The sequence below is a fragment of the Arvicanthis niloticus genome, chromosome 8, assembly GCF_011762505.2.
Source record: "Arvicanthis niloticus isolate mArvNil1 chromosome 8, mArvNil1.pat.X, whole genome shotgun sequence".
Classification (NCBI taxonomy): Eukaryota; Metazoa; Chordata; class Mammalia; order Rodentia; family Muridae; genus Arvicanthis; species Arvicanthis niloticus.
Window position 1 is genome coordinate 26,198,816 of NC_047665.1, and position 18,601 is coordinate 26,217,416.

Here is an 18,601-nt window from a genome sequence, read left to right on the forward strand (position 1 = left end):
TGTAGGAGTGACATTTTTTAGGCAAGAGGTCCTTGGCTATACAAGAAAGCTAGCTACACATGAGTTTGTGAGCAAGCTCCATGTTCTATGCTTCAAGTTCCTACCCTGACTTCCTTCAATGATGGACTGTGACCTAGAAGTGCAAGCCAAATAAACCTCTTTGTCCCCTAGGTTGCTTTTGCTCAAAGTGTTTTATCACAGCAACAGAAATGAAAGTAGAACCCCATCTTTCTTCTGGGAAGGGGTTCTCCCACACCCCTTCCCAGAATCCTAAATTTCTCTTATCATTTATGCCCCTTTTGGTATTTATCACTGTGTTTACTTAGTGATTGTCTAATAAATACTTGTATTACTACCTTGGATGACAACACCCAAGAAATCTGTACTGTAGAAATCTGACTATAGTGAATAGTAAATGTACTGAATCCACACTTAAGGTCCCAAATGATTGTGAGAACATAGAACAATGAGCCAACTCTACCAGTGAATGTATCATGAATTCATGCAAGGCTTTAAAATGGAGCCACAAAGAAGAAAAAGCAGTTACAGAAGTAAATGTAGTCAAATAGCTACCCAGGTGAGAGATCTGTGGGCGTTTGGGTGTAACTGTAATCCCCTATTGATAGAAATGACATCAGAATGTGTTTTAAGGGTTTTGCTTCAGCAGATGATTAATGTAAATCTATAGTAAGCTACCAGTGCCCAAGGATGCCTGACCTGAAGAAACCAAAATATGCTTTTTTATTTTTACAAGATCTACTGGTTTCATTGTAGTTTATTAGAAAAACTACAGCCAGAATAATGTATATTAGTCAAGGGAAAATTCTTCCTGAGAAAAACTAACAAAATTAGATCTATTATAAAACAGGATTTATAATACTCTGGGAATGACTCCTTAAAGAGGAGGTTAAAGGTTGAGATGCTTTTACTTAGGGAGTGTCTAAGGGTGGTCTCTAAACTTCAGAGTAGCAGAGGGACAGAGACTTGCTCTGGATCTGTATGGTAGTCCAAACCAGTACTCATGGCCAGAAGCCAAGAACAGGGGCTCTGAAGAAAGGGTGTTCAAGAGTGGCAAAAGAACACTCAAAATCAAATCATAAGTTTAAGCTGACAGAGTGTGTTCTGCTCAAAACAGCTTTCTTCAGAAAGCTCATCCAGATTATCTCATAGACCAAAGCCAAGTTGTTTATTTACATTCAGTCATTTGATCCAAGTTCTCTTTTGATTATCCTACAAATCAGCATTCCACGACCCCAGCCCCCTGATTCTTAGAAAAAGACAGCAAATACATCTTTTTTTTTTTTTAACACTGCAAATAAATTCAAAGATCTGTTTGCCTTTGTAAAAACAGACAAATTTAGCTGGTGGTGTCCCATCCTGCAATTACTACTCTCACCACACCTGGTCCTGGACCTATACCCGCTCTGTCCCAGGCTAATCTTGAACTACAGAATCTGCCTGCATGTGTAAGCACAAACAATAAACTTAGCTGGGTGGGATCTTGCTCTGAGATCACCACTCCCTAAATCTCTTTATCTCCTTCCTTCGTATCTTTCTGACAATCTGGCTCATACTAGAGCTGCCTTTCTTCTTTTAGGTCTATGAAACTCATTATACAATTCATATTTACAACCTTATATTTTGCATAGTTGAGCAATTATATATATTTTGAACTCATGTTTTCAGAGTTCTTTCCCACAGTCTTAAGGGCTGTCCTGAAGGTCATAGAATTTACCATTTTTGCTAAGGACATAGATACACCCTTTCCTTCCAGATTTGTGCTGTCTGTAATTATTATGGAGTCATTAACCTTGACAGACAGGACATTCCCCAATAACCTTGGCAGGGAGAATATTTCCTAATAATCTTTCTTGGCAGGGAAAATATTTCCCTGAAGAATATATATATATATATATATATATATATATATATTCACATATATATTTTCACATATATGTATATATTCATATATATAATATATATTCACATATATTTTCACATATATGTATATATTCATATAATATAATATATATAATATATTACATAATATAATCATATATATATGATTATTTTTACACAAATAAACCTCATGCCCAGTAACCATCAACATTCATGGAGGCTTATACCCTATTGGGTCTGTTCTAAGGATGGGCACCATGTCACACCATTCCTTTCATGACCATGCAGGACTTAGCAGTCAGAAAACCCTCAGGGAAGTATATGTCAGCCTATCTTGATAATGGTAGAGTTGTATAAGAATGGACTGTAAGTCTCATGAGGTAAAGGTTGCCCTGTTCACTCAGAGACAAGATTTCATGCATAGAGATGGCTCAGCCATATCTAGATGGCCTACCAAATGGTCCATAAGGTACCTTTACCTCTGAGATTCAGTGAAATTGTGATATTGAGGGCTTTCCTTCCACTGCTGTACATGAACAGAGAGCTGATGAAACCATTCTGATATTTTTGTTTTTAGATGATGATTAAGAGTCACTATGCTGAGGAAAAGGAGCAGAAGAGTTGATTCATAAAGTCCCTTTAGAGAGGGTTTTCCATCTCAGTGTGTGTGTGTGTGTGTGTGTGTGTGTGTGTGTGTGTACACATATATGAAACAGAGAGAAACAGAAACACAGAGAGAAACAGAGACAGAGAAATTTGTATATGTGTGTGCTCATGTATGTTCATACACAGTAGTGCATGTGTATGTGAAGATCAGAGTTCAACATCAAGCATGCTTTTGAACCATTACTTTTTGAGACAGGGTCTCTCACTGAACCCGGAGCTAGATTGGCTAACCAGCCATTCCCATGGATCTGCCTACTTCCACAGTTGTCCATTCCCTGCTCGTTCTTAAGTTGCTCTTACATTGGACTTGTGGCTTTAATAAAGCCATAGAAGTTAGAAGAAAAGGCAGCATGGAAAAGAGTCTCAAAAATTATACATCTGCAGCTTTCAGTTTAAAGGAAAAGTGCTCTTCAGAGCCTCCTGTATGTTAACAAGTCTGAGATGAGACAAAAGTGAAATCACCTCTTGCACTTTGCCTATCGAGCAGCAGAGTCAGAGGAACATGAAGTACTCCACCATGATGAACAGGCTTCATCAGAATTCATGGTCTGTGGACCACTGTAGGTTAATTGTCCCAGTCTGTGCCAGGTACATGACCAGACCCACTCACTATAAATATAATCTTCCTAGAAAATTTCTGGGTACCAATATTGTCATTTGAAAGGAGGAGAGAACTCAAATCTGGAAGGAAAATTACCATATGCAAGGAATTTTGAGACTTAAATTTTGACTTGGTTTTACCCAAACTTTGACTTTATCAAGAGTGTTTCAGAGACTGTTGATCTTAAGAGTTTGAGAGAACCTTAGTGTGCCCAACTTAAGAAAAAAAATAGAGCCTAAGGGGATTGGGAGTCCTATGTAGAATTCCTGTGTAAAGCAAAGGGGTTTGGGGAGTCCTGTAAGGAGATGTCTACACCAGTATTCAAGATCATCAAATGCACAATGCTTTCTGAAATGCAATATATCTCCAGCCATAGTAGTAAGGCATCCATCAAGTAGCCAGGCAACTTGGAAAACTGAAGCCAAGCTACCTGACTCAACTTTCCTTACATGGAATTTCAAAGATGTATACAGAAACCGATTCCCCCAGTCAATCTCCTAAACTACATTGTAGACGTTCCTGTGTGTGATTATGTGCAGAAGGAAATGAAGAACGGCACGAGGGGAACTCACCTTTCTCTGGTGCTAGTATGTGTCAGACAATCTATAAGTCTCTGTCACTCATGGAATCTCATGTCACCATCATATATGTAAGCCTCCGTGTAATGTAACCTAACACATGATTCTGTAAAATAAGTGAATATATGCAATATATGCAAAACTATATGAGTAGCAAACATAGTTGATTTGTTTATTCCTGACTCTGAAAGACAGGGAAAACTGGAAAATTTTAGCATCACAAAGACCAGAGTATGACACATAGATGGCTCATTCAGGAGCCAAGGATGTGTGAATCTGATTCTGCCTATGCCAGTGGATGTGGTCACAAGGTGTCACACAGAAATGCTGCCTTCCTTTCTAGAGCACAGACCTCCTCCCCTCTCCCTGCCTTTGAGCAATCAGATCTACTTTTAGAATTACAGTAGGAGGACATTTGACCCTTCCTAGGGTAGGAGGGAAGTTTAGATTAATGGCTGGCTTTGTCCCTTTGAGGCTTTGTCAGATTTGATCCCTCCTTTCAGAAAGATGGGGAAATTGAAGTGGCAGTCTCACATAGGGAGGGACAATCATGACAGGAAGAGCCCGACTTAACAACACCCAGCATGAGACAGAGAATCTGAAGACTTGAACTCTGACTCCTGCTTCTCTGTGTCTAGAACTTTAAACTAGGCACCCTTCTCTCCCAAAATGAGGATCCTGTGCTCTGAAAAGAATTCACAGGTGGGGAGAGGTTTTTAAAAGAATCTGTCTTCCCAAGCAAGAGGCTGATTCTCCAATCTGCTGCCCCTCCCCTTACAGTTTCAACCAGCATACTTTCATCTAGAAAAAAGTAAGCTGGGTTTTCAAGTATGTGTTTAGGTCAAACATATTTAATGGTTTTCTTACTTTGCTTTCTGTGTGGAACAGATTACCTGAACGTCACAGCTGTTCACCTGTTTAAGGAGAGATGGGACAGCAACAAGATTGATCACCACACAGACAAATATGACAACAATAAGTTGATTGTCCGCAGAGGGCAAACTTTTTACATCCAGATTGACTTCAATCGTCCATATGACCCCAGGAAGGATCTCTTCAGAGTGGAATATGTCATTGGTGAGTGCTGCCTGCCTTAGCCATGATACTAGGGGTCATGCTGCAGAGAGAGGTGGGCACTGGCTTGATTATACTCTTTCCTTGCACCGTATTTAAGACTGCTTGGAGGAGTGATTAAATTGGCCAAACATCAATTATTTGAAAGTCTAGCATAGATGCATGTTTAGTGAAAAATTATTTAAATGAGTGTTTTGTTTTTCTCAAATGGTTTTGGCATCTTACAGTTGTGACTTGACTTTAGAGTGGTTTAGTTGGTGTCGTAGGCCGGGAGCATTTGCAAACCTCAGCGTTTGATCTCCACATATGGAACCCCAAAGTGAGTTCTGCATGAAAGCAGTGTCTGACAGTCCACAAGAAGAGCATGAAGCAGGAAAACCCACTGACCGCTTTGTGCTCTACTCTTGATGACTGACAGTGTACATTTCCAAGGTTCTGGAAAGTACCATTTAGCTTTGTTCCATTGATTCTCAAATCAATTTGGTCTTGTTTCCTTTTTACAAAGTCACTATTATGTGACATATTTTAATAGACATTCAATATCCACTTATGGATATTGAAGAAATACAGGTACAAAAAAGCAAGGGTGGCTTGAAGTAAGGAAATATATCCATACACTCATCCGAGCTGAGGAGAACGCCAGGCAATCATATTGATAGTAGCCGAAATAAACAAGCTAAAAAAAATCAGCTGGCCTTTTCAGAAAGAGATCATGTTTGCTCCCAAACAGGAGCTTAAGAGAGAAAGAGTCTAAAACTACAGTTATAATCAGAAATAAGACAGAAATACCTGCATTCACTGTTTATTTACTAAACAGCCCAAAGAAAGCATTGCTGTATGGTTTGCAGAAAGAAACCATGCAAGAGGGATATCTTCTATAAACAATGGGGAATAAGAGGTAAAACTATATAATTTTGATGCTTTTATGAGCATACATTTTGATAACATAGCAAGGTAAAAGGAAGGAAGGAAGGCACAGTTCTAAAACTTCTTAAGCTGGCTAGACAGAGACGAATACGAGAAAATCACACCCTTTACTCCCTTAGCATTAAGCACTTAGAAATAAGAAGTGTTTTCCTATATAACGGTAACTGCAATTTTGGAAGATCAAACTAAATCTAAAAAAAAAAAATGATACAAATCTATATATGTGACATGAATACTATGAGAAATCAATGAGAAAGACAGACATATTCTTAAATGAGAAGTTTCAGTATGCGTCTAATAGTCTTCCAAGATGTTGGTCAAAAATTGCAACACCCCAGCTAAAGTAAAGCATGAGTTTTGTGTCCAACTATGTAACTTGGTAATGAATTACAGGCTTTGGACTGCTGTGCTATAAAGAGACATTTTGTTTTGATTTGGTGTTTTCAGATAGGTTCTTAATATATAATCTTACTAAGGGTTATTTGGGCTGCTCTTGGGATAAACACGTGTGAAGGAATACAGTGACAGGCAAAGGGAAGAGTTGTAAAACAAGGTCACAGAGGCTCAGTGACCTCCAAGCTGTGTAGTTGGAGTAGGATATGCAGAGCTGCCCCATTGCAAGGAAGGGTGTGAGGCCTTCTTCCCTGTGCATGGTTGGTTCTTGGTTCTTGATCGCCCATAAGGAACAGCTGTGATCTTAACACAGTAACTTTCCTGTGTTGGCAGCAAGGCTCTAAGAGTGGGTCAGCTATGGAGAGCTGTCAGCCACTATACCTTCATAAAAACAGATAGGTCTGGGCAGCATTCCACACTACTACACTGAGATCTGACATCTTCAAACAAACAAAAGAGAAATTGTATTGATTTTATTTCTTCAGCATAAAAGGAGAAAATACATAACTCATCCTACTTTTAAGATAAAAACCTATATATAATCAACACTAACATGTATTTGCAATCCCGCTTAGCCTCTTTCTATTTTTTAGCATTAAATGCTGTTCCATTGTGGTCCTTATGAGAATTATTACATTAGCGTATTTTCTGATTCCAAATTTATCATCAATATAAGAACAAAGAAAGCAACAGAATTCAACTTTCTACTGTTTAGTAGTTGAGAAATCACCCACACATTAAAGAAGACAATTAAAGAACCAGGGATGGGGGATTTGTCTTCTGTTCTTTTTCTAATTCCTGTCATTGGAAATGTCACAGGGCTATTGCAGCAATAGATCTAAGACTGGGATAGGCTGGAATTTCTCCAGTCCTTATCATTTTTCATCTGGAAGGAGAGAATCTCTTCTTTTAGAAGGCTTAGGGGCTGGTGAGAAGGCTCAGCAGGCAGAGGCACTTGCTGCCAAGCCTGATGAGCTGAGTTAGATATTCAGACTTCACATGGTGGAAGGAGATAAGTGGCTTTCACAAGCTGCCCTCCCCACACAAAATTACATGTGAAAATGCTTAAATTATTTTAAAAAATGACAAGGGCTGAAGAAATGGCTGAGTGTTGCTTTTTTTTTTTTAAATTTTTAATTGGATATTTTATTTGCATTTCAGCTGTTATCCCCTTCCCCCATTTCCGGGAACCACCTATCCCATCCCCCTTCCTCCTGCTTCTATGAAGATGTGCTCCCATCCACCCACTTCCACTTCCCCACCCTCAAATTCCCCCACACTCGTTGTCGTCCAGCCTTCATGGGGCCAAGGACCTCCTCTCCCACCTATGCCCCACAAGGCCATCCTCCCCTACATATACAGCTGGAGCCATGGGTCCCTTTGTATGTGCTCCCAGGCTGGTAGTTTAGACCCTGGGAGCTCTGGTTGGTTGGTATTGTTGCTCTCTCCATGGGGCTGCAAACCCTTTCAGCTCTTTCAATCTTCTCTCTAATTCCCCCAATGGAGGAGTGTTGTGACCTGATTCAACTCCAGCTCCCATCTCAGCAAACTCACAACCACCTGTAACTTCAGATCCAGGGAATCTGATGCCTTCCTCTAGCCTCTACACCCACCTGCATTCGAATGCACATGCACATGCACATACAATTAAAGTGCACATAATTAAAATTGAAATTAGTCTTTCAAAAGTAGAAGGTGCCAGGCATTGGTGGCACATGCCTTTAGCCTTTAATCCCAGCACTTGGGAGGCAGAGGCAGCAGGATTTCTGAGTTCAAGACCAGCTTGGTCTACAGAGTGAGTTCTAGGACAGCCAGGGCTATCCAGAGAAATCCTGTCTTGAAAAACAAAAACAAAACAAAATTTAAAAAAAGAGGGTTATGCACAATCGAATATATCAACAATGTTAGCTGAAGTACTCATTTAAAAAAAAAGAGCATATTACTAGTTGCAGAATGTTATTTCTATGTTAAAATTACACACACACACACACACACACACACACACACACACACACACCTTCCTGCTAATTTGCTTCCAGTTCACAGTTAGTACTATTTTTATTATTTCCTTGTGCTTCTCTGGGGGTTTTGTTTACAGTGGAACAGGTTAATACTAGGGAGTGTCCTTTTGTTGCTCTCCTCAGAACCTAGGTCTTATTTAGGAGTTATTCTGCCTTCTAACTAATTTCCTTCCTTCCTTCCTTCCTTCCTTCCTTCCTTCCTTCCTTCCTTCCTTCCTTTCCTCTCGTCTTTCTTCTATCTCCTTCTCCTTTCTTCCTTTCTGTCTTCCTTATTTAAATACACATTTAATATTTAAGTGATTCCTTTTAAAATATTTATAAATAGTAATAAATCTAGAGGCATTGGGTTTTCCAAGGAGAAGGTGTCCAGGAAAGTGCACAGGAAAGTTTGGGCATTTCCTCTGCCAAGGTTTTGCAAGCATGTATTTGACAACTGCATTCATTAGCTGTATGCAGACACAGCCAGATGCAGCATTAGGTGGGAGGTGTTAATGAATTTGAAGAGGTGGGTGTGGCTTTCTCTCTCTCTCTCTCTCTCTCTCTCTCTCCACCTCAGCCTGCAGCAATGATAAATCATGAAAGCTGGAACAGGGTGTTAACTGCGGCTTTGATAACCTGTGGCTACGGCTGGGACTTGTGAGCAGCTGGTGGTGTTAATTTGCTGTTACTTTCACATGCCTCTCCCTTCTTCATATCTAGTTGAGAAAGAAAAATGAATCCTTTTCAAATCACTACTATTATTAACACATATTAATTGTACGAATGAATAGGTCTGTGATAGTGCCACACATGTATACACTGTGACACAGTTACTCTCCTCTGCTAGCTCCTATTCTTGCCCTCAGTCCCTTCCAATTCTACTTTCAAGCCATTTTTTTTCTTTTTGTTGTTGTTGTTTCCATATAGTCAGAAAACATGACACTTGTCTTTCTATATGTGACTTATTCTTAACACACACACACGATTTTTTAATCAAGTCTTCTGCGATAGACACCGTGGTCTAATTTTATATCTTGGCTGTAGTAAATAGCGTTGCAGTACATGTGGATATACAAATTTTCCTATGGCGCCCTGACTTGGATTCCTTCAGGTATGTTCCTGGGAGTGGGATAGGCAGATCATAAACCTAATCTAGTTTTAATGTTTTTACAGAACCTACCAACATTTCCTGCATGAGCTGTAGTAATTTGTACCCACCAATAGCCGTGAGTTCCTTTCCTCACATCCTATCCAGTATCTGCTGTTGTTTTTCTTTGGTTTTGTTTTGGAGATGAGTATTTGGCCTGACATGACAAAGTTACTCCAAGGAAAGAACCCTTAGTTGTGTCTTCACCAGCTCTCCTGACACAAGAGAAGGCAATTACACAGCCCTCTAGAATAATGCTCTGATCCATGAGCAATGTCTTCCTCCCTGGGTTCAATTACAGGGCCCCAGAGAGTTGAAGCCAGGACTTCAGAGCCTCTCTTAGCCTTTTCCTCAGTCTCATCATGGCCCCTGTTGCCCCATGCTTCTTACTTCCTTTTCTGCTGAAAGCGGGCACAAAGATGTTAGCAAGATCAGAACCTCTTACCAGTAAAAAGCAAGAATTTCCTAGAAGCTTCCAAGAAAGCATTTGTGCCTCGATTGCTCCTTTCTGGGAAGGTGAACCTGTGAACATGTCTTTCCCTGGTTATATCAGTTACTCTTACATGGCTGCCACCCATACACCCAAGAAGACACTTACGGGGGAAATTGTCTTCTTACCCACAATTCAGAGATTTTGTTCAGGCCTCTTATCTCTGCTGACTTTGAGCCCATGATAGAACAGAATGTGTGGAGGAGGTGGCAGTTCAATTTACTTATTGTAAATGTCAAGCAGAAAGACAAGAAGGGACTGAGGATCAGGTATAACCTTTGAAGGTAGATTCCTATCTAGTCCTCTACTCTGTCTAACTAGAACCCACCCCCTCAACTTTCCAGAACCTTCCAAAATAGTACCACCACCTAAAGACCAAGTGATCAATACATGAGTCTATGGGGACATTGCTGATTCAAGCCATAGCACCAGGTGTTTTCAGAAAAAGGTCATGGGAAGGCTAAGAATGGGCGTCATACAGGCTGGGTTCCCCTCCATCTGTCACCCTGTGAACACAGAGGGGTAGCCCTCCATGACAGTACCACTAAGGTAAGTCATTTCTGACTGTAGCCATCAAGTGCACAAGCATTTTCAGGCCTAGGTCAAATGCAGACATCCTCTATATATCTTTAGCCCTACAGTATGTCAAAATATTGTCACCAACATTTCAATGTCTATTTCTCTCATCTCGTGAGTAGCATTTACTAAGAGTCAGCAAGGTATTGGATTCTAAGATGGGAATGACGTAGAGACGTCTTGCTCATGATGGTTTCTTTCAGCATACATCATGTGAGTATAGAGCATCAAACCCAGAGGAGAGATGCTCAGGGGACAGAGGATGAGATCCTGGAGGAGGGCAACAATTGCAGATACAGCGGAATTTGTTTCTGCATCCTGTGATTCAAGAACTATTCAGGAGGCAAAGTGAATAAGACTAGCGTGAGGTAAGAGAAAGGATGAGTCAAGTATATCTCCCGTGTTCTTGCTCTGATGACAGAGAAACAGAAGAAAAACGTGTGTGTGTGTGGGGGTGGGGAGTGATGACAATGGCAGGGCTTCCCATTGGTGACTCACCGGCACGAGGTACTTCAGCACAGGCTGTTGCGTATTTCCCAAATACTTTTTCCTTTCCGGACATTGCTGTATGGCCACCACTTTTCAGATGACATCAAGATTGAAATGATTAAACAAACATGTCCAGATGGACCTGAAAAGTATGGGGGCTGCTCTTTGGAGTTTTTGAGTGACTTTCATGACTACGTGTTCAAAGACAGTCTGAATATGGAGTGTAAGGGTGGTGTTTGGGTTGGACAGAAGGAAATTTGGATAGCAGACACATCTAGATAGACAAGTTCACTCAGCAAAAATCAAGTGTAAGCAGGGGACAGGGACTCAAATCTTGGGGAGAACAACTTTAAAGAAAGTTGCTAGAAACTAGAGTCCTTGAGGGGGAAGCAAAGGCCAAATAATCTGAGAAGCAGGAGGAAATCAGGGGGTGCACACTGAGAGTTAAATGCCTTAATGAGACAAGAGTGACCAACGTTAGACTTTCCCACTGGACTCAACAGTTAGGAAGACATTGATCACTTGAATGACAGAGTGACTATAATGACCTGAAAGTAACTGAGGTGTGAGGTAATAAATGGGTCAAAAGTGGAAAGTAAAGTCTTAATGGTAACTAGAGACACAGGTTAGAGGGAGAGAGTTTTAGTTTGGTATTTATTTTGGGATGAGGAGGGGCTTTGTGCAGTAGGCAGAGGGGGAGGAGTCAGGAAAAAGGCTCAAGGAGTCAGAGAAGCTTTGAGTTCCTTCAGGAGAAGCATAAATCATTGGCGCGAGTGAGAGATGAGTAGAGCACAGAATCTTTTGTGCTCACAGGATGCAGGGATAGGTAGGTAGAGTGTAGTTGTTTTATGTAACAATATGAGGTTGCCTTGCACTGTGCTCATGACTCCAAGTTAGTCAAAGCCTTTAGAGGTGAACAGGCACTTCACAGGCTTAGGGAAGCAAGTGATCTTTCTCACATTTATGTGCCAGTGTATTTTGCATTATTAAAACACAATACCCAAGGCTTGGTACTTCATAAGGAAAAAAAAGGGAGTTGTTTAGACCACTATTTTAAATGTCTAACATCAAATTGATTGGTCAGCATCTGGTGAGGGATCCATTCACTGTATCCCATCATTGGAGGATGACATCATAGAAGGAGCATATGCAAGAGGGAGAGGTCTCTGAGAAGAAAGCTAGAAACTGGCAAGGATCAGTCTCGTCATTTCACCCTTCCAAGGCCAAATCCTCAAGAACCTAATCACCTGGCACTAAGCATTTTGCAATGGTTTCACCTCATCCTGACACCATCACACTAAGTACTAAGCTTCCAGCACATTCTTTGGGGAACACATTAACACCTCATCCAAACCATTAAAGTTGGAAAGCCAAATCTTTTAGTGTTTCCTTTTTTTAATCATTCATAAATACCAGATAAAATTATCACATTGATGTGTGCTTTTCACACATATAACATGGTTTCCCTGCAGAGAAATTTCCTACCCCAAATCTCGTAGAGGAATAAGTCAGAGGCCATGTTGTGTCTACACTTTATGCTTCATTTCCTGAAAAGGGGCTATTTCAGCATCTCGAAGGAGCACTTCCATGGGGTGTCATTTCAAATCTCTGCCTCTGTGAGTTTTTGCATTGACAACAGAAGTGCTTATTCCTAAGCATCTGTGTGAAGCATCAAATAATGGCATCTGAGAAAGTAGGACAGTGTTTGCCAGCCTGTCTTCCCTATGGACAACTGTCACGAGATGCTCCCTGGGAAAAGAGAAGAGTTTTGTGGTCAAATGCATTTGGCTCTTGCTGTGATTTGTGCCTCTGCAGTCACCACACACATCTGCATATTAGAGGCTTCACGTAGTCATGCAGTCAAAACACAGGTCTAGTTTAGTGGAATATTTGCTAAAATTGTTTTACTACAAATGCTACCCTAGTATGTTTTTATTGTTATAATACCCTTAAATAAAATGCAGAACTCACCCCTGGAAGTTCGAGATTCCAGCTGGCTATTATCTTTGCTCTATAGAGCACTGAGCAGGGTACTCTTGAGTGGGTCTGTAGTTTGCAGATAATGCTCAATATAATATCCTTCTTTACAGTATGAATGTTGAGTTAGCATTCATATTCAGGAATTTTCTTTTCAAAAATGATTTTTAAATATCCTTTTTATAGTAATAATTTTATCATCCACATTTTTGTTTGGCTTCTTTTGTTGTAATGCTTATTTTTTGTTCCTTTGGAATATGTTTAGTGAACACACATTGAACAATTTGTATGAGAAAGCGCCAGACTGGGATCAGATCAGATAGAGATCCTCTGTCTTCACAGGGAACGTGCTCATGGGTGACATTCTGAGCGATAAGATGCTCACTTCCTGCCTATGAGGGGGTGACCCTGTGATCAGGGGACAGTGTGAGAAGTGGGATGCTCACTTCCTGACTCCAAGGGGCAAATCCAAAGTCCTCAGGACAGCCTGAGAAACAGAGGTGGAGTTCAGTGCCAGCTTCTTGGGGGAAGCTGTTTAGAAGGCAGTGTCTCACTGAGCACAACTCAGGGAATCCCCCCAGGAAGAGCTTTTGAAGATGGGTCTGAAGTGGGTGGTAGTGACTATTCTGGGACACAGGGTGCGAAGGTCAGTGGGGCATGAAAACTGGAACAGATAAGTTGTTTTGTGCCACTTGTTAAGAAGTTCCCATACTGTTCTATAAATAATCAGAAGCCTTTGTAGAAAGGGTGTTAAGTAAATTGTTAAGGAGATCTGAAACCAAGAGCAGTGGCTGAGGCAGGAGGATTGCTGTAAGTTTGAGGCCAGCCTGGTCTAGAGTAGGACCAGTTCTGAAGGGGGAAAAATGATGCTGGTTTCTGTACAGCCTTAGGTACTAATCTAATTGGAGTGATGAGGGGATGAAGAAGGGTCAGATACATACAGAAAAGCTGGTATCACATGGATGTGCTCGCTTTGATGGAAGCCCCCAAACTGCAAAACTCGGGAAAACTCAGAATGTTTGTTTTCTGTTGGAATTGAGGAGGCCAGTTTATTGTATACAGATGAATAAAGAAATGAGTTTAACTAATCTTGGCAGATCACTATGGAGAGGCCAAAGCAGTAGGGCATACTTGATCCTGGACTACAACATCCAAGCTTCCAGTAAAAAAAAAAAAAATCCCCATCCCTTTCCTTTATAAGTTAATTCTCTCAGATATCTTGTTGCAGAGTAGGAAGCTAACTAAACCAACTGATTAAGGATTAAAGAACATAATTTATACGAAACGGTCTTTCATGCTAACAACAAAACTGGAAATTTGAAAACTGAAACAGGAAGGGCAATAATAATTGCCAATGAAGTCTGGGAAGCCAAGTTCACAGGGATTATGTAATAATAATAATCAGTAATATGTTTGGAGAAATAGGCAAATGATTATTTCTATAGATGTTTCTCAAAAGAGATATGAATGGCCAACAGACATGTGAAATACATTATTCATCTCTAATCACCAACACAATGTATTTTAAAACCACAGTTTGTATCTGTCACCTGTTAGAATGGCGATTATCAGAAAGTTGACCAATGACTAGTGCTGGTAAGGATGCTGAGAGAAAGGAATCCTTGTATATTGCTGGTTGGGGTGTAGATATTTTTTCTTTTCTTAACATTTTATTTATTTTTCTTTATTCACTTTACATTTTGCTCTCTGCCCCCACTCCTGGTAACCCCCTCCCAAAATTTCCCCTATCTCCTTCTCCTCTGAGAGGGTGGAGGACCCCCTGGGTATCTCCCCAGCCTGGCATATCAAATCTCTGTGAGGCTAGGCACATCTTCTCCCACTGAGGCCAGACAAGGCAGCCCAGCTAGAAGAACATATCTCATAGACAGGCAATAGCTTTTGGGATAGCCCTCTCCGCCAGTGGTTTGGGACCTATATGAAGACCAAGCTGGACATCTGCTACATAAGTGTAGGATGTGGGTAAAGGGAGAATAGGTCCAGCCTGTATATGCTCTTTGGTTGGTAGTTCAGTCTCTGAGAGCCCAAGAGTTCAAGTTAGTTGACTCTATCGGTCTTCCTGTGCAGTTCCTGTCCCCTTCACGTCCCACAGTTCGACCCCCAACTCTTGCATAAGAGTCATCAAGTTCTATCCATGGTTTGGCTGTGGGTCTCTGCATCTGTCTGACTCGGCTGCTGGGTAGAGCCTCTCAGAGGTCAGCCTTTCTAGACTCCTGTCTGCAAACACAACAGAATATCATTAATAGTGTCTGGTATTTGTGCTTGCCCATGAGTTGGGTCTCAAGTTGGGCTGATTATTGATTGGCCACTCCCTCTGGTTGAGATGTAAACTAATAGGCCATTGTGGAAAACAGTATGGTCATTTCTCACAAAACCAAAACCATAGTTATGTGGTCTCTGAACCCAAATTCTAGATATTTATCCACAAGATAAAATAAATATGCTAAAGTGAAATGTGCAGTCACATGTACATTTTAATATTATTCATGATTGCTAAGATATGCAACCCACCTAGATACTTACCACAAAACATGGTACATGTATGCAATGAGATACTATTATGTTCTGTCCCTTGTAAAACCATGGGTACAACTGGAGGACATCATTCTAAGTGAGATAATACTACCACCTACAAACAATAGTTTCTCCCATCTACAGCTTGAATCTTTTATAAGAAATTTTTATTTTTAGTTATGTGCATATGTACCTATGGGTAGATAAAGAGGCCAGAAAAGACCAACTCCTGGAGTTGGAATTACCAGTGGTTGTGAACCATCCATACCAATATAGTTGGTAGGAGCCAAATGCAAGTCTTCTGCAAGAGTAGCAAATACTGTTAACCACTGGGCTGTTTCTCCAGTCCTGCATGTTGAATAGTTTCATAGAAACCAAGAGTGAGTGTGTTGTTAGTAAAGTCTAGAGTAGGAACAGGAGTAAGAAGAGGGAAGATGTACATCAGGGAGGACAGTTTCGGTCACATGGGAGAAAGGGTATAGTGACCAGCTGCTTTGAACAGTGGACCCCAGTCAATAACTTGCATGCTTCAAAAATGCTAAAATACATGGACTCTTGGTATTTTTATTACAAGAAGTATAAATTGGCAAAGTGTTGACTATGTTAGTTAGCTAGATTAACTTTGCTTATGATCAAATGTATAAAAAAAATCACATCGTGTCCTTACAAATATCTATAATTATTATTTGTTAATTCAAAGTATATTCACCTATTAAGAAGAAAATACTTTCAAAAGGCAAACACAAACTACTGATGTCCTGTCTTTTCTTTCCTGGGGGCAAAGACAGAAGCCCTGAGTTTCTTAAAAAATACCCAGTACTCATGCAGTGTTCATGCATAGGACTTAATTAGTTCAAGTAGGAGCCCTGGCAACCCACAGACCAACTTCTTCTTGGAATACCTTGTATATAGTTCTAGTTTGAGTGGTAGAGACTGTTTGAGGTTAAAGTAGGAGGTACCAGTGCAATGACTGGTTTTGTGTATTAACTTTACACACATTAGTGTCATTAGGGAGGAAGGAGCCTCAGTTGAAAAATATGCTTCCGTGAGATCTAGCTGTAAGGCATTTTCTCAACTAGTGATCAGTGGGGGAGTGGTGGGTAGTGCTATCCTTGGGATGGTGGTCCTTGGTTCTATAAGAAGGCAGGCTAAGTAAGCCATGGGAGGCAAGCCAGTAAGCAGCACCCCTCTATAGCCTCTGCATCATCTCCTGCCTCCAGAATCCCTCCCTGTTTGAGTTCATCACTTGACATCCTTGGGTGGTATACACCAATATGGAAGTGCAAGCAGAATAAACTCTTTCCTCCCAAATTTGCTTTTAGGTCATGGTGTTACATCTCAGCAGTTGAAACCCTTACTATGATAACCATTACCCAGCTCTTAGTATCTAAGGCCCTACTGCGTGTCTTCTCATCCATCTTAAGAGTTAGAAATGGCTATCCACACCTTTGGCTATCCTCACCTTTTTCTCTCTCTAGGACTGCTTTCTGGTCTTCCCACCCTCTTCTATAATGAGTCCCTCTCCATCTTGATCTTTTTCTCTTTTTTGTTATTACCTTTGTATGCGTGTATACATACACACACACACACACACACACACACACACACACACACACACACCTACACACACATAAAGACACACACACATACATACTCAAACACACACATACACACACACAAAGACACACACACACACACAAACCCTGGAGGCATACTCGTCTATGCATCTCGGCCAATAAACACAAGTCTCTAAGCAAAGTTAAGGTTCCCGGTGATCAGAGTCACCAGTGAGTTTTACATCCTAAATGCTGTATGAATAGCACATGCAGGAAGGACTGTGGGGGTTAGAATGAGATTTCACCTGTACCTCCTTCCATCCCTCTTATTTTTCCCCTCTCCTTCTTGGTCCTCTAATCTGACCTCACCCTTGCCTCTCTATCCATCTCTAAGCTCAAGTCTTAACTGTGGTCCCTTGTACTTGTGAATTAATAAGCATGGCTCATTAGTACCCACAGAATTGAAACTGTATTTGGTTAGGCAGTTGTAATCTGAACTGAGGCGTGATGTGGTACAGGCGCCACTGGATGTTTTGAATAATTTTAAGACATCTTTCCAATATGAAGTGAGGGCTGAGAAAAGTGGGAAAGGATACCTAATGAAAACTAATGTGCCAACCGTCACACCTTGGTCTTACGGCTCCCATCTGAAAGGAAGCGTCATGTAAGTGGATGGAAAACTCACTAAAGAAAGGCACTAAATGGACTAATTATTCATCACCCTTGCCCTCTGGTTTCTCCCTGAGCGCGCTGCAAGGATTGATGGGGGATAACCTGAAGCTCTTTCAACCGCTTAGTGATAGTTGCTTGCTAATAAGATGACCCAATTACCAGCCTTAGTCTGGATATTGCAAATGCATAGGCAGCTGCATCTCCATGGTATTTCTTACAGGAGGACAACCCACATAAAGTGCACTATAGTAGCAGCCAGACTGGCTGCTCGAGATGAGCTATAAATAGCTGGGCGTGTCTTTGGCCAGCCTCACCTCTTGGGATCTCAGCTCCCTTTCTTGTCCTGTCTTTCCTAGTCGTTCTGTAATGGGTCACTCTCCATCTCTGTTTTCCCACCCTTTCCTGTTTTCACGTGCACAGACTTGTGTGCCAGGCATAGATGGTTATGAATTTATCCACTGACTAGGGGAGGAATGAGTCACTGCATGATGCTGGATTGAATTATTCTATCTGTTCAGAAGAATTTCTTTAGTTTTCCAGGCATCCAGGATCAGGGCTCTGGGCTTGCTTCCCTGACTAGGCTAAACATTCTCTTGGCCACTTTTCTTTTGTTTACCATGCTAAAGGTTAAACTCGGGGCTTAGTGTATACCAGGTAAGCACTCTTCTGTGAGCTCTATCCCCAGCTGTTGATTGGTTGTTTGTAAGTTTCTTAACTAAACTACAGGAGAGATTGTGGTGGTTCTTTCATTTTCACAATTTACTTCCCTTCTATTACTGTTTACTAGCCTTTATAAGATCACAGGTAACATAGTTCAGTGAATTTGTGTAGCACGACGTCCTACTGTGTTCTGCATTTTGACATCTCATAGTATGTATGTATGTATGTATGTATAACAGAAGTTTAGCAAGCTACACTATCTTTATTTAGCTTGGTGGAAATTAGTTCACCTTTAACTGACAGGTAAGAATTGCGCAGTTTCCCAGGGGATGGGGCAATGTTCGGGTACATGTATACATTGTAG

The 18,601-nt window shown here is 40.9% G+C and overlaps 1 protein-coding gene across 2 annotated transcripts in view; it reads left to right on the forward strand.

Annotated features, from left to right (window-relative positions):
- F13a1 (coagulation factor XIII A chain) overlaps positions 1-18,601 on the forward strand; it is a 172,978-nt gene that overhangs the window by 12,684 nt on the left and 141,693 nt on the right. For both annotated transcript variants that reach the window (XM_076939184.1, XM_034511156.2), the window contains exon 3: positions 4,633-4,821. In XM_076939184.1, coding sequence (XP_076795299.1) covers positions 4,633-4,821 — 189 coding nt within the window. The remainder of the gene's footprint in view (positions 1-4,632; positions 4,822-18,601) is intronic.